The sequence below is a fragment of the Prionailurus bengalensis genome, chromosome B2 (genome assembly GCF_016509475.1).
Source record: "Prionailurus bengalensis isolate Pbe53 chromosome B2, Fcat_Pben_1.1_paternal_pri, whole genome shotgun sequence".
Lineage (NCBI taxonomy): Eukaryota > Metazoa > Chordata > Mammalia > Carnivora > Felidae > Prionailurus > Prionailurus bengalensis.
The window spans coordinates 41,037,866-41,052,695 of NC_057349.1; the positions used below are offsets into that span (position 1 = coordinate 41,037,866).

At 53.9% G+C, this 14,830-nt stretch overlaps 3 protein-coding genes across 8 annotated transcripts; 1 reads left to right on the plus strand and 2 right to left on the minus strand.

The window, feature by feature from the left end:
• Window positions 1-261: 261 nt before the first annotated feature.
• On the minus strand, window positions 262-3,717 carry LRRC73 (leucine rich repeat containing 73). Its single transcript, XM_043591523.1, has 6 exons — window positions 2,861-3,717; window positions 2,068-2,228; window positions 1,603-1,725; window positions 1,115-1,215; window positions 745-967; window positions 262-596 (listed from the first exon to the last, which is right to left on the minus strand). The coding sequence occupies exons 1-6, from the start codon at window positions 3,130-3,132 to the stop codon at window positions 526-528; spliced, it is 951 nt and encodes a 316-aa protein (XP_043447458.1). The 5' UTR covers window positions 3,133-3,717; the 3' UTR covers window positions 262-525.
• A 962-nt stretch (window positions 3,718-4,679) lies between these two features.
• Window positions 4,680-9,760, minus strand: YIPF3 (Yip1 domain family member 3). 5 transcript variants are annotated; one of them, XM_043591515.1, is made up of 10 exons: window positions 9,499-9,722; window positions 8,688-8,885; window positions 8,385-8,491; window positions 7,012-7,057; window positions 6,780-6,872; window positions 6,500-6,631; window positions 6,189-6,302; window positions 5,867-5,990; window positions 5,647-5,774; window positions 4,680-5,178 (listed from the first exon to the last, which is right to left on the minus strand). In XM_043591515.1, exons 1-10 carry the CDS (start codon window positions 9,577-9,579, stop codon window positions 5,170-5,172), a joined length of 1,032 nt encoding a protein of 343 aa, XP_043447450.1. In that variant the 5' UTR covers window positions 9,580-9,722; the 3' UTR covers window positions 4,680-5,169. The 5 variants fall into 5 exon arrangements, with proteins under 5 accessions (XP_043447450.1, XP_043447448.1, XP_043447453.1 ...); XM_043591513.1 differs by having other exon boundaries at window positions 4,680-5,174; window positions 9,499-9,702; XM_043591518.1 differs by lacking the exon at window positions 5,867-5,990 and having other exon boundaries at window positions 4,680-5,174; window positions 9,499-9,702.
• A 68-nt stretch (window positions 9,761-9,828) lies between these two features.
• POLR1C (RNA polymerase I and III subunit C) lies at window positions 9,829-13,789 on the plus strand. Of its 2 annotated transcripts, none has more exons than XM_043591519.1 (9): window positions 9,829-9,939; window positions 10,055-10,126; window positions 11,589-11,696; window positions 11,933-12,065; window positions 12,354-12,473; window positions 12,564-12,716; window positions 12,889-13,038; window positions 13,152-13,268; window positions 13,417-13,789. In XM_043591519.1, the coding sequence occupies exons 1-9, from the start codon at window positions 9,871-9,873 to the stop codon at window positions 13,533-13,535; spliced, it is 1,041 nt and encodes a 346-aa protein (XP_043447454.1). In that variant the 5' UTR covers window positions 9,829-9,870; the 3' UTR covers window positions 13,536-13,789. The 2 variants fall into 2 exon arrangements, with proteins under 2 accessions (XP_043447454.1, XP_043447455.1); XM_043591520.1 differs by having other exon boundaries at window positions 9,853-9,939; window positions 10,034-10,126.
• Window positions 13,790-14,830: the final 1,041 nt, after the last annotated feature.

The following is a 14,830-nucleotide window of genomic DNA, read 5'->3' on the forward strand; positions in this document are numbered from 1 at the left end:
TGAGGTAGGTAGGGTCCAGCCCACCTGTGGAGGTGGGCTCTTTACCTCAGTTACGATTCTTACGGGGGGCCTGTGTAAGGTGTCGCCCCAGGACCCCAGGTCCTAGAAGTCCGAGACCTGAGCCTGACCTGTTAGATATTTGGGGCCAGTGGATGCTGCCTGGAACTTGGGCTGTGGGGTGGCACTGCCCCCTAGTGTCTAATAGTTCCAATTCCTCCCCTACTACCAGCCCCCCAGGGACCACAGCCACACACCAGATTGTAGAGTTAATAAAATCTCTTCCGAGCCAGCGGGTTGCAGCCAGAGCTGCCAACAAGTCCAGAGGCGTTGCCTTGGGTTCAAGTGCCCCCGAGGCTGTTGCTCAGTCAGCTTCCAGAGCTTCCCACCACTGCCGGGAGCTACCAGAGCCCCAGCCACCCCCCACCCTCCCTCCCTCCCAGGCCCCAGGGCCTGACCCTGATATTTGGGACAAGGTGCTGGGGACATAGACAAAATGTAATGATGTGCAGAAGCCCAAGTGGAGAGTCACATCTCGGTCTCAGCCAACAGACTGTCACCGAGTCCTGAAGTCATGAGCACCATCTGAGAGCTGGGATCTGTGGAAGGGCAGAGGGGTGTTCAGACCGCCATTCATTCCACCAGGGACACAAATCTGGTGAGAGACAGCCTAGGTTTCCCACACCCACTCTCCCTGGTCCCGGGCCTCTTCCAGATCTGGCTCTGATCAACCCTTGGGGCTCTTACCACTGGGGCACATCCAGGAGCTGCTGCTCCTCTGGTGGGCAGCAGGCTCCCGCCCTCTCTCTCGTTCCTGGGTGTCGCCAGCCCCTCCCGCCACCTCCTCCTCCTCCTCTCCCTCTGAGAGGAGGTCACAGATCTGTTGCTGCAGCTCTGGGCTAATGCTGTTCTCAGCCAACACCAGGCTCCGCAAAGCCGTGGGGTAATTTTCTACCATGTCCAGCAGGGTCTGAGGTGGGGGAAGAATGCAGAAGAGGAGGAACGCAGTTAAGGCGGCTTCACACTCCAGCCAGCCACCCCTTCAGTATGTCCACAGACACGTGAGCTCCCCTGCACCCCCACCTCTAGCCCATACCCAGACATGAAAACTTCTCACCTGAGCTGACTGGTTGGTGAGCCCTGTGCCCTCCAAGTCTAGGACTTCTAAGGTGCGGCTGGAGGCCACAGCTACAGCCAGCATCCCTGCCACATGGTCACCTGGGGAGGCAGCACACATGCACAGTCACCTGCAGTCGTGAGCGGGCCTGCTAACCCTTCCTTCCCACAGCCTCCCCAGTGTCCTAACAACCCTAGATCCCACCCCCGCGCCAGCAAATGCTGACAGTTTGTAGGTGGCCAACAGGGGGGCACTGTGGCCAGTGAACCGATGAAGCAAGCCAGGCCCAGGGGTGGTGATGGATACTTTGATGCACCTGTTGGTCATTTGGTCCTCCACATAAGCGGCTTCTCTGCTATCTTCCAGATCCCCCTTCCTTCCCCCCCCCCACCGTGGTGGGGTTACCATGACAACCAAAGGGTCCTGAACTGGAGCTCTTGGATGGGGATGGGGTGGTGAGACTCGCAGGGGGCTTCCTTGAGCCTCACCCAGGGGGTTGTAGTCCAGATTGAGGACGCGGACCTGGGAGCTGTGGGCCACAGCAATCGCGAGGCGGCTCCAGCCCTTAGGGGTGATGCCAGGGTTGGCACTCAGCGTTAGCTCCTTCAAGCCTGGGCAGAATCGAAGGGAGAAACCAGGATGGAGTCTGTTCCTCTTCAAGCCCCTCCCCTGCCCTGGATCTCTGGGGTTTCCCTGGTGGCAGAGAGCCACCCTACCCCCACCACAGAGCTCCAGGGCCATTAGAGACACATGCCTTCCTTGTCCACTGCAGCCAGGATGCCTGAGTCTCTGTTCTGCTGAGGCCCCAATCCATCTCCTTCCTGAGAGGATTTAAAACACATTCTCACCCACATTCAGAGCCCTCAGCTTTGGACCACACCCCCTGCTCTCTGCACCTGGTTTTTTCAACAAGGCCATACCAGCCCATGCCCTCAGCAGGGCCTCTCTCTCACCTGACTTGGCTCCATCTGGGGGGAGGAGGCCACAGATGAGGTTGATGGCTTCATCACCCAGCATGCAGTCCCCCAGGTCCAGAGCCACAAGGGCAGGGTGGAGGGCCAGGGCTGGGTTCAGCAAGGCCAGCCCTGCATCTGTCAGGGGACTCCCATGTAGGCTGAGGGGGTGAGACCAGAGAGCAAAGGTCACTGCAGTCATCAGCCCTATCTGTAAGGGAAGGATCCCCTTCCCTTATGTGAGCCCTAAAGGTGAGAAGGATACCTGTCATAGCACTTGGGAGAGGCCCTGGGGAGGGAGAAAGAAAATTCTAGATTCTAAAGGAATACAGGTAGAAGGGGAATTTGGCTTCTTTTCTAGGTTAGGGATTGAGATCCAGGACAGAGCACAGAGGAGTGTGGTGGGTTAGTGGGTTGGGATTCTTCAGTGGGCAAATGTAGGGGCAGGGGTCTAATCCCCAGGAGAGTTCCTTCTTGAGACCTGAGGAGCTGCTCCCAAGAAGTCAAGGCCGGTGATTAGGTGGGGAGGTACACGTGCCCTGCCAGAAAGGGGTGGGTATCCCATCGCATTTGGGGTGGGGCTGCGGGTGCAAAGCCCGGAGGTAAGGGATGTGCTTGCTAGGAGGGGGTCGTGGAGGCATGGGCAGAGGGATGGGGAGGTGGTGTACAGGGGTGAGAAGACAGGCTGGTGCAGAGACAGCTATAGGAAGGTGTGTGGAAGAACAGGCGGTGGCAGGGGGCGTGTGAAGAGGGATGCAGTGCCCGGGACCCCCTTGCGAGGGAGCGCACTCACAAGAGGGACTGGATGGAGCGGTTGGTCCGCAGCGCCTCTGCCAGCTGCTTGATGCGGCTGGGACTGGACACGACGCCTAGGTTAAGGTTGAGCTGCGCCAGGGACGTGGCCCCGGCCAGGGCCCGGCAGATGCGGCCGAAGTCGCGGTCGCAGAGGCGGCAGCCGCGCAGTGAGAGCAGGCGCACGGCGTTGTCGCGCAGGCCGCGGCAGATGTCCCGCACCTCGGCGCCTGACAGCGGTTCCCCCGAAATCTGGATGGAGCTGGGCAGCATCGTACCCACGGCTGGGCCTCCGGGGCCGGGGCGCGGGCCGCGGCCGAGGTTGGCGGGGCCGAGGGCGGGGTCGCGGCTGGGGTCGGGGCCTGGGCTTGGGTCGCGGACGGAGCGGGGGCAGAGGCGGTGGCAGAGGTGCAGGCGGCTGCGGCGGCTGCGGCGGGGGCGGGGGCGGCGGCTGCGGCGGCGGCGAAGGCGAAGGCGAAGAGCTTCGGGGCCCGCGGAGGTTGCGGAGGCTCTGAGGTCGCCGGCTGGGCTGAGACCGCGCGGCGCTGGGGTCGGGGCGGACCGTGCCGTCCGTGTCTGGGAGACGGGCCGGAGCGCGCGGTCCGGGGCCAGGCGGGCGCTGCTTCGCGCTTGTCCTCGTTCCTCGCGGTCGCTGCGGCGGCTTAGGGGCCTCGGTTCAGGTCATGCGGGACCCGCTTCGGCTCGGAGGCCGCATCTGCTCTCTCCCTTCCTGCAGCCGGCTCCCCTACCGCCCCGCTGGGAGAGCCCGAAGCGGGCGGGCGGGCAGCGGGCAGCCGGCGGCGGGCGGCAGCACCGGCTGGGGCTGCGGCTCCTGCGCCTGAGCGGGCGGTGGGTTCCCATGGCAACGGTCGCGTCACCGCCGCTCGCCCCGCCCCCTGCCCGGCCTAGGCCACGCGGCCCCGGGTTTGCGCACACCGGGAGCTCTGGAGCGGTGGGGCCGCTCTTCCCCTGGGCGTGGGCCCGAACACCGCTTGGAAAGTAGGTAGTTGAGTTGAGGCCTGGGAGGAGCAGGGGGTGTGGCAGGGAGAAGGCAGTCACGTCACGTGGAGGTGGCATTTGGGACTGTTACCAGCTGCTTCTGCCCATTCCGCCGTCGTTCCTTCTCCCTAAGGGCCAGACCCTCGGTGTCTTCGCCTGCATCTTGTGCACGCCCTCCCATCCAGTGTGGAGGCCCCCACGACCCCGTAATCCGGGCCTCGCCCGCCCTCCTTGACGAGCGGCGCCGCGCACGCTGAGGAGGGGCGGGGCGGCAGGTGAGCACTTCCCCTCGCCCCTCGCCAAGATGGCTGCCCCGCAGCGGAGGCCTCGGGGGCCACGGGCAGAGGTGGTCGTAGCTGCCAGGCACACGGGCACCCTGAAGGGTCCCTGGGCCAGGTGAGCCTCAAGTAGGTGCAGGGTGCTGGTGCCACCCCTTCCCCAGATGCTGACGTCAGTGACTGAGCCTCTCCGTACCTGTGACATTGGGGTAGCCCAATTAAAGGGCGTGCTAGATTCGGCGACCTGGAGTGGTGACAACTGTTAAGTGGGCTGGAACTTTCAGGAAGAGTACACTGCAGAGGGTGCACAGTGCTGTTCTGTTCGCACTCTGTCCACATAAGGGCATGTCACCTGAGTTACCTGAGGCCCCATGTTACCTGATCCACACCATCACCAAGTGGACAAAGTGCCCCCAACGTGGGGCCACATAGGGCAAATGAAGGGCACATCTTTCTTGCCTTTTACTAGGAGGGAAAGATGCTGACCCAGATTAACTCGGGTAAAGATTAAAAAAAAAAAAAAAAAAAAGAATATAAGCATAGTGAAGGGAGGTCGACAATTCTATTTCATTAACCACCTGATTTAACTCGTTAAGTAGAGCCGATTAAATGGATGGTGGGGTGGATGGTGCTATGCTTGGGGTGCTGGTTGTTTTTAGGAACGAATAGCACTCCTGAAAAGGACAGAAGAAACCGATGGCTTTGTTCCTCTGGCCCCAGTATAACCAGCACAAAGCCAAGTTTGGCTTCAAATGTGAGCTCCCACAGGAAAATTATCCCTAGGCAATGGGCCAGGTACATAAGAACCTTGTAATTACATGGGGTTGAATTGAAGTTTTTGACCAATTGTCACTGCTCCATTGGTGTCCCGAGTGAGGCTGAGCCCACTCAAGCTGGGTGCACTCCTCCATCAGACTTAATGGTTCCTGTGTCTGAGGCCTCCCTGCTGCTCCATGGGTCAGGTGTCCCCTGCCCTCAGGGGCAGGTTCCAGGTTCAGTCACTGCTTTCAATGTAGTCTGGGCTGTCCCACCATCATCCTGCCTGGATGAGGGTATAAAAGAGAGAACACGTGCCATTACCACCAGTGACAGAAAAACAGCAAAGCGTATAGGAAGTAGGGTGGCAGGGAGGACCACTGGAATGGCAGCTGCAGTTCCAAACTTCAATCAATATTTTAATTACCAAGTCTATATTTAGCAAGACACCGTGGGAGAGTTAAAGAGGAAGGAAGGAGTAGGTGGAGAGAGGGCCTCAGAGGAGCTGACCCACTTTCTGCACTGGCTGCAGAGCCCTGCAGTCCTGGCCAGGGGTTCCTGGCCTTGTGCCCTTCAGAAGCCCCAAGAGGCATCAGGGAGTTGCTTAAGTGGCTACAGCTCTGAGGCAGCTGCAGACCCCATCAAAAAGACACATGTCATCAATACTGTTCTTTAATCTTCCTCTGCTCCGAAGATGGGGGGAGAGGGGGCCGGCCAAGGGTTTCAGGTGGGGTCAGTGTGACTGCAGGGTCACCATAACAGCCTTGGCTGTGGCATTGAGCACGGTGGCAGGAAGCCTAGCAGCAGGGAGCGCGGCAGGGATGTCTCTGGGGACCCTCTGCATAGGCGGGATGTTGGGGCCCTCCAGCGTGTCCAGGATCCCTGAAAGGAGGAGAATGGAAGGTGAGAGTTGGCTCGACCCTGCCCGAGGAAGCTGTTCCCTTCCCCCACATTCAGGCCCTCCTGTCACTTACCCTCTACCACCTTGTGGTAGGCAAAATGCAGATAGAGCAGGAAAAGCATGTGTAGGGCGGCCAGGGTGCCACAGAGGAGCAGCCGCTGTGTGGGGCCCACAGTCCGTGACACCAACACTGCCACCTAGGGCCACAGGAATACAGCTCAGAGGGCCTAGCTCCAAAGTGAGCAGTGTGGAGAAGACACTCCTACCCAGAGCGGAACCACTTTTGGGCTCTTAGCCATTTGGAGCCCTTTGTGGGGTTCAGCCCAAGGTCTGGGCGGTTTTCCCTAACTCCCTGGGAGGTTAGCCCACCCTTGGCAACCTCTTGCCCAGCTTACCATGCGTAGAGTAGACAGTCCACCCACCAGCAACCAGAAGAGGTAGAAAAGGGCATGGAGGTGGATGTTATAGGTGATGAACAGGACAATGCAGTGCCCAAAGAGGCCATAGCCCTAGGAAAGAAAATGGTGGGGAGGAAAATCACTCAGGCCGGGCTGGCCTCTGAGCTCTCATGGAGACTCTGAGAAATAAATGATCCACTGGCCAGCTCATCCCATTCCAGGCCCTGGGGCCCTAGGACAGATGCAGAGCAAGGCCTGGCTGCTCTTTTTAAGACCACCCTTGCCCACCACCATGCTGGACTCCTTACCAGCAATGCCAGCATCTGGAGCATGGTGATCTGGGCGTTGCACAGGTAGGCGAGGAAGTAAATGAAAGACGAGACACCCAGCCAGTAGCCGAAGCAGGTGCCAATGGCTGTACCCATCAGGGTGCCCTCCCGCTGTGGGGTGAAGGCTCTGCTTAGTCCTGGGAGGCCTCTGGACTCAGCCTCACCTAGGGCTTTCCTCAGGGGCTGCTTCTACCTCACTCCATCGTGGGCAGCTTTCAACTTAGTTCAGCCACCCCCCAAAGTCCTTTGTCCTGCTTACAATAATGGTGTCAGATGTCTTCATCCCATGGAGGAGGATGGCAACCAGCGTGAAGACCAGCATGAGAGGTCCATAGAGTTCACCTGCGATTTTCTGTCAATATACCAACTCATTCAGGCTGGAGGGTACAATGGCTCTTCTGTTTATGTCTTCCTTGGCTTTGCCTGGTGGCCCCACCCTCTGCCCTCGTGCCTCCCCCAGCTCTTCCAGACATGCTACCTTGGGTATTCACCTGGGGGAAGTTGACCATCTTGATAGGGATCATGGACTCCAGGAGCCTGGGAGAAGAGGGGAGAGGAGAGATGAGTAGCCCTAGGCTATGAAGTTCTGGAGGGCCTGAATCTTATTACATCTCTACCTCCAGAGAACATGCTAGATGGCAAAGGGAAAAGAGGGTAGTAAAGACAGACAAGGAATGAGAAAATAACTTCCTTGTCCCTAAAAATGCTCCCAGGAAGGACATCCTTCGGATCTGTGCTAACATGCAAAAGCAATATGGAGAACTCAGAAAGCCCACCTGGGCCTTGTGAGAGGGCTTGGCGATTTACCTATTTGACCTGCTCCCCTTTAAAGACAGGCAAACCTCAGCAGAGAATGCCAAGAATTCAGGGCTGTGATGATGAAGCCCTGGGAGAGGTTTAGAGGGAAAGGTTTACTGGAGGGAACCAGTGTGTCTCCTGCATCTTCCTGCTTACCAATTTCTCCAGGCACCACTGAACATCGTCTCGGAAAGTACATGTGAACTGGTATGAAAACTCCACACAGAAGGAATAAAAGTACAAGTCACTTCTGCCCACTTCTTAGGTGGCCAACTTTTAATAATACCTTGGATTGTGGCTTCATTTTACTTCCTTTGGAAAACCTATCCTGTCCCACCCTCTACCTACTCTGGGTCAGGTGTTCCTTCTGTGTGTTCCATCAGACAAATAAATGCTCTATTGTAACTGCACTCGAAGGCAAGGCTCCCAGCTATCTTCACCCTCTGTCTTCAATGAGACCTAAGTATTACAGGGCCCAGCACAGAGCAAATGCTTAATAAATGGCTGCTAAGTGGTACTGGGTATTTGATAAATATTGCTTAAATTAAAGGATGAACAAAAGATCCAAACCAAAATTAGATCCACTTCTTGAAAAGTCATTCAAAACTATGTGCTGATATTGTGGTTCAGAGACTGTTCTGGTGGTGGGAATAAAAAAAATAAATAACATAAAACTGAGCTCGTTTCTGAGGTCTCTGGGGAGACTGACCCGGAATCAGCATCGCCCAAGCGTCACCTGTTAGAGGAAAGCACAGAGTTCTGTAGGAACACCAGGAGAGGACAAACTGGGAATGGGGTTGAGGAATGGGGGACAGAGGTGACATCTGAGCTAGGTGTTGAGAGAAGAAGAGTAGTTTGCTACACAAGGAAGAGGAGGAAGGCAATGTGTTATCACCATGTCCTGTTCTGTGACTGGTAAGACATACAGTGTAGCTGGGGTACAGGTGCAATGATGAGGGCTGGTGGGGCCATGAAGAGGGGAGCCTAAGGGCTTGGTATCTGGTTGTGGTTTGGATGAAGGATTAGGTGTTAGGAGGGCAGCTTCTATCAGGAGAAGGATCCTCACCTGCTTCGCACCTGGGCAGGCTCCACATCAAAGTAGGGTCTCAGGATGTCGATGTTGGCGTACAAGCTGAAGGCCCTGGAGGCTTGTCTCTTCCCTGCCTGCCACATCTGAAGTAAGGAAGACAGAAGTGGGGTGGGTTGGGATTGTGAGACCCTAGACTATAGTCCCCGTCGCTTATTTTCCATTGGATTTCTACATGGTTCTATGGGGTCAGACAACGTGGGGTGAGCTTCAACACAACTTCAGAACTTGCGGCCTGCCTAGGCATACTTTTCCACCTGCTAGGGATCCAGTCTTGCTTACCTGATCAGCCACCTGCCGGCTCAGCTGTCCCTTGAAGCCCTTCATGCCCAGGAACTCCCCATCCTCCTCTTCCGCTGCAGCTGCATCGGCATCTACTTCTTCCTCGCGCAGGCGCTGATGCAACTCACCCATGTCCTCGAAGCTGGAGCCTGAGGTATCATCCATGTTCTCCATGTCAATCACAGCTGAGCCTCCACCCTGTGAAGACAATGGCTTCTGGAGTGCAAGATCTTTCTGCTCCACCTGTACGTCCTCCTATTGGTCGCAGGGTTTGGGACTTTGTTAGTCCACTGCTGGGGATATGGCTTGGAATCGCCATAGATCAGGCCGCTCTCTTTCCCTCATTTGCTCTCAGAATGCTTGGTTGTCTGGTTCTCTTTTCTAGCCTGGGAAACCCATTCCCTGTCTTGCATATATGTCTTTCTTCTACCTTCCCAGTTAAATTCTCAGAGGGCTGCAAAAGTACCCATTTCCTTTGTCTTTTCCAACCCCCAAACCAGGCTGTGCACACAGCATGGTTTTAGCCAGTGCCAGTGAATACCGCCCGCTCCCTCGCCATGCCTGACCCCGATCGGCCAACACAAACTTGTCTGGAAAGCAAGAGCAGGGGGGCGCAGAGAGCTGAGGCCCTCTGGCTGGACCTTTCAGGTCGGCACTAGTCCCACAGACTTTCGTGTATACCAAGATCCAAAGGAGGGAACAAGTGTTGCAAATGGAACAGATTTCCAAGTTCCGAGGGAGAGTCTCCACGACACCTCAGGGCGACTGCCAGCCCCGGAGCTGGTAGCAGCCGGAGCCTTGGGGCGATTACCTGGATGTTTTCTTCGAAACCTCCCCATTCCGGACCAGCCCCGCTTCGGGCGCCGCCGGCCGGCGCCGCTGTAGTTGCCATGTCCCTCGAGGGCTCCCGTCACTGAAGCCCGCGCTAGTCCAGCGCGCGGAGGAGTGGGAGAGACGCGGGCCTGAAGGAGGGAGATGTCCAGGGGCGAGAAAGAGAGGTGAGTTCAACCGGAACGCAAAAAGGAGAAACCCGGATGTTTGGCCAAAACTTCCGGAAGCTGGGGACGTGGACGGAGTCTGGGCAGAGTCTCGCGATACTTAGATCCTGGGTGCGTTGCCACGGAGATGGAGGTAGGGGAAGCACGCGCCAGTTTGCTGCCCTAGTCACGTGGAGGGGCTGAAGATGGCGGCTGCTCAGGCGGTGGAAGAAATGCGGACCCGCGTGGTTCTAGGGGAGTTCGGGGTTCGCAATGTAAGCCTATGGCCTTGAACTCGGGAAGGAAAATGAGATATGGGACAGAGATGGGGTGGGGTTGGGCGGGCTTGCCCTACCTGCCCTTTCGCAGACTCCCGTCTTTTTGCTCTAGGTTCATACCACTGACTTTCCTGGTAACTATTCGGGTTATGATGATGCCTGGGACCAAGACCGCTTCGAGAAGGTACGTGGATTTGGAGAGGGTGTTAGGAACCGACCGTGTATCTGGGCAGCCTGTGCCTCAGAAGCAGCCCTTGTGGTATGCTCCGTTCCTAAAACGTTTGAGCAATGTGCTAAGGCGCTTCGTGTACACGGTTTCTGCCCTGTTCGAGGAGCAAGAGGTTTAGTCTTGTGGGAGAAGAACGTACGTAAGTGATTCCAGTGTAATGCGGTAAAGGCGGTTGATAGAGATAAGGACAACCGGGGATGGGGTGATCCCACAAAGGCACTTAATCTAGAAGGGGAATGGGGTTGGGGCCAGCGGTATGGAAGATTTACTTCCTGAAGAAGATGACATCTGGATTGAGCCCTGATGAGTAGAATCTGAGAACAGGGAAGGGTGAGGAGGGACTAAGACTAGAAGCGAAATTATAAAGGCTTTGTGAACTGTGTTCCAGGAACGTCCAAGCAGTTTATTATTGCTAGAATGTAAAATGGGGAGCATGAGTGGTAGGCAAGATTGAAGTGCATCTTAGACCCTGTAAGTAATAGGGAGTTTTTGAAGAGCTCTGAAGTGGACATGATCTGCAGCCTAAATGATTGGGACAGAACGAGTTGAAGATCCAATAGGGCAGTCAGATTTGTGACAGAATTGCATAGAGGAACTGAGGTTGAAAACGTGAACTAAGATTGTAATCAGGAAAATAGAGCAAAAGGGATATAGAAGGTAAGTTTGATAATTGCTTTGGTGTGGGCTTTGAGGAGGAAATATAAAAGGACCTAATTTGAGGAGCTGCTTTGATGGCTGGTGGTGTCATTTACTGATGAGAAATAGATCTAGGGGAAGGGAATGATGCTGCATTTAAGTTTCCTGTATATGGAGAAGTTTAGCAGGCTAGTACTAGGTGTGTTTGAAATGAGATCAGAAGTGAGATATAATTTGGGGTTTTTTAGTATATGTGGTTGTTAAAACCATGAGGGTGATTGAGGTCATCTTGGAAAGAGACAGAAAAACCTGGGAAATAGTGACATTGGTGAAGTGGGTAGAAGAAAGTGAATTTAGAAGGATTCATCAGAGGAGGAGGAAGAGAACCAGAAGATTGGTACTCAGAAGTCAAGGCAGAGTTCGAAAATGAAGGGATTCTATCAATGCTGAATGCAGCAGAGAAGTCTAGTAGGATAAGGATTGAGTAATGTCAACTCCATTAAGCAGTATGGAAGCCTATTCTCTAGTAGAATAGTTTCTGAGGATAGTTGGGCTGGAAGCCACATAACAGAGAATTTTACATAAGTAGAGGACGAAAACAGGGAAACTTTTCAAGAGCCTAATAAGGGATTGGGGGAGAAAGGAACATTTATCAGGGACACCTGGTCAAAGGGAGGTTCTTGGGTGAGTGCGAATGTTAATACACTGGGAGGAATGTCCGGGGGGGAAGGTGTTGACTCCAGGGAGCAGGCTTCATTTAGTGCTTTTTCTGTCCCCGCAGAATTTCCGTGTGGATGTAGTGCACTTGGATGAAAACTCATTGGAGTTTGACATGGTGGGAATTGATGCAGCCATTGCCAATGCTTTTCGGCGCATTTTATTAGCTGAGGTATTTATTTTGGTGACAAAGGTGGAGTTGCGTGGGAAACTGTGCCATCACCATACTTGTAGAATTGTCTCAAGGTGCCCCTTTCCTTTAGTTTTCTTGCAGTTTTGCTGAGCATTCCTCATAAACTTTTTACTAAGCAATTCTTCTTTTAGGACGAGGTCCCCCTGTCAGGAAGTGGGAGTAAATGGGGAATCTGTAGGGTCTTTGTTGGAGAATGATTCTGTTTTCTTGGGCAGGTGCCAACCATGGCTGTGGAAAAGGTCCTGGTGTACAACAACACGTCCATTGTCCAGGATGAGATCCTTGCTCATCGCTTGGGGCTCATTCCCATTCATGCTGATCCCCGTCTTTTTGAATATCGGAACCAAGGTGAGAGAGAAAATGAAATTTGGGGAAAATGGGAGCAGCTCTCTTCTGAAGTAGATTCTGGAGTCATACTGCCTGTGTTCAAATCCTGGATTGATTACTATATGACCTCGAGCAAGTTACTGATCTTTTGGTGTGTATCTGTTCTTATCTGTGTGAACACTTGCCCTTGCCTACTGTAACTTGTCCGGAAGACTAAATGATAAATTTAAGTTAATGCACTCAGCATAGTGCCTAGCACCCAAATGTTCAGTAGTTCTTTAACAGCTTCTACTTTCTCCCTTTGTGCAGGAGATGAAGAAGGTACAGAGATAGATACTCTACAGTTTCGGCTTCAGGTCAGGTGCACTCGGAACCCCCATGCTGCTAAAGATTCCTCTGACCCCAATGAACTCTATGTGAACCATAAAGGTAAGTAGTGGTAGGGCGAGCAAGAGGCCCACTTCTTGGTAGGTGCTGGTTTTAAGGAGTGAGGCTTTTCTGATGTGCTTCTTTCCCCAGTGTACACCAGGCACATGACATGGGTGCCCCTGGGGAATCAGGCTGACCTCTTCCCAGAGGGCACGATCAGACCAGTGCATGATGATATTCTCATCGCTCAGCTACGGCCTGGCCAGGAGATTGATTTACTCATGCACTGTGTCAAGGGCATTGGTAAGAACTTTGTTGGCTGTCCTGGGCAGTGGTTTGATTACAGTGGAGTGAGGTGTGACTGAAGGGCTCAGCTGAGATGTCCTGACAAGGAGCAAGCTGGTGGGCCTCTGCCATTAGGGGTTTGTAGAATGTGAAGGTTTCCCCCCAGGCTGTTTTACTCTCTTCCCTCCAGGCAAGGATCATGCCAAGTTTTCACCTGTGGCAACAGCCAGTTACAGGCTTCTGCCAGACATCACCCTGCTTGAGCCTGTGGAAGGGGATGCAGCGGAGGAGCTGAGGCGGTGCTTCTCGCCTGGTGTTATTGAGGTGCAGGAAGTCCAAGGTATGACATTTGGGATATCCGTTCAGGTCAGGACCTAAAGTATATTTCCTGTGAAGGTAGCATAAATGAAAGCTCTGGGCTCGTGTATTTAGAACACGGTTTGTTTTCACTAGGTAAAAAGGTGGCCAGAGTTGCCAATCCCCGGCTAGATACCTTCAGCAGAGAAGTGTTCCGGAACGAGAAGCTGAAGAAGGTTGTACGACTTGCTCGAGTTCGGGACCACTATATCTGTGAGTGTCAGGTTGGGGGCGTAGGGTGAAGTGGGGCAGGTCTTTGGTGCTGCCGCTTCTTTGTAGAGTCCAGATGTAGAATCTGCGTAGCTTAATACGGGAGCTTTTGCGAGCCCTGCCTGAGCTGAAGTGTCTCTTTGGTTTCCAGTTTCTGTCGAGTCAACAGGGGTGTTGCCACCAGAGGTGCTAGTGAGTGAAGCCATCAAGGTACTGATGGGGAAGTGCCAACGGTTCTTGGATGAACTAGATGCAGTTCAGATGGACTGAGGTTTGCATGGGACTTACCGGCATGGCTGTGCTTGGATACTCAAGTATCCTAGCTGAAGATTTTGGGTCCTGACTTGCTGGTCACAGGACTGCTAGAGTCCAGTGTGACTGCAGGTCCTGGGTTTTCTGGGACAATCCCAGCCTTATTTTGAGTCAATACATTTTGTTAAATGTGCCACAAAATGTGACTTCCTGCCTTTGTAAGGCCTTAATGTAAATAAACTCACATCCAAATAAAAAATCTTTTTGCCAGAGACTACTTCCGGAGTTTTAGCCCCAATATATGGGGCCTCACCTTAGAAGAGGTTTGGCATTATTTGGCACTTAGGAACACAGGGTTCGGGTGTTACTGCAGGTCAGGGCCAAGTCCTCTGAAGCCTCATCAGAGATACCAGGGGTGTCTGGGAGGCTCAGTTGAATGTCTGATTCTTGGTTTTGGTTCAGGTCCTGATGTCAGGGTTGTGGGATCAGGCCCTGCGTTGAGCTCTGTGCTGAGGGTGGAGCCAGCTTAAGATTCTCTCCCCTCCTCTGCCCTTCTCGCCTGCTCACACGCTCAGGTAAAACAAAACAAAAAAACCTACCAAATTGAGGTGGTCTTTGGGGGCTCAGGCAGACCACAGAAAATTGTTTGCGCCACTTAATCCGTTTCCTAGATTACTACAAGTTTCTGAGGAAAAGGGGTGGTCCGTACCCATCAAGTCACATGGCTATCAGGTGTCACACAAGGAGGGATGGGTACCTAGCTGCCTCAGTTGGTAGAGCATGCCACTCTCGTTCTCAGGATTGTAAGTTCATGCCCCATGTTGGGTGTAATGGCTACTTAAAATCTTTTAGGGGCGCCTGGGTGGTTCAGTTGGTTAAGCATCTGACTTCCACTCAGGTCGTGATCTCAGAGTTTGTGAGTTCAAGCCCCACATCAGGCTCTGTGATGACAGCTCAGAGCCTGGAGCTGCTTTGGATTCTGTGTCTCCCTCTCTCTCAGAAATAAATAATAGAACATTAAAAAAAAAAAAAATCTTTTAAAAAAAGTGACACAAGGAACAGCAGCAGTTGCATTTGGACAGTCCCTCAGAGTCCAGTCTAGTGGCCACAGAAAACACTGGGAGAATGGTATGGGCTGCTTGGTCTGGGTCTGTCAGGAATAGATGTCTTTTTCTGGCTGGCATGCTGTTTGAGAAAGTTTGACAGCAGGCTCATGGTCACAGTTCTTCCTGTCCAGTCCCTTTAGCAGGATGCTCCGGAGCAATGACCCTACAGTATGTCACTGGTTTGAAAAAGGCAGATGGGGACCTTTC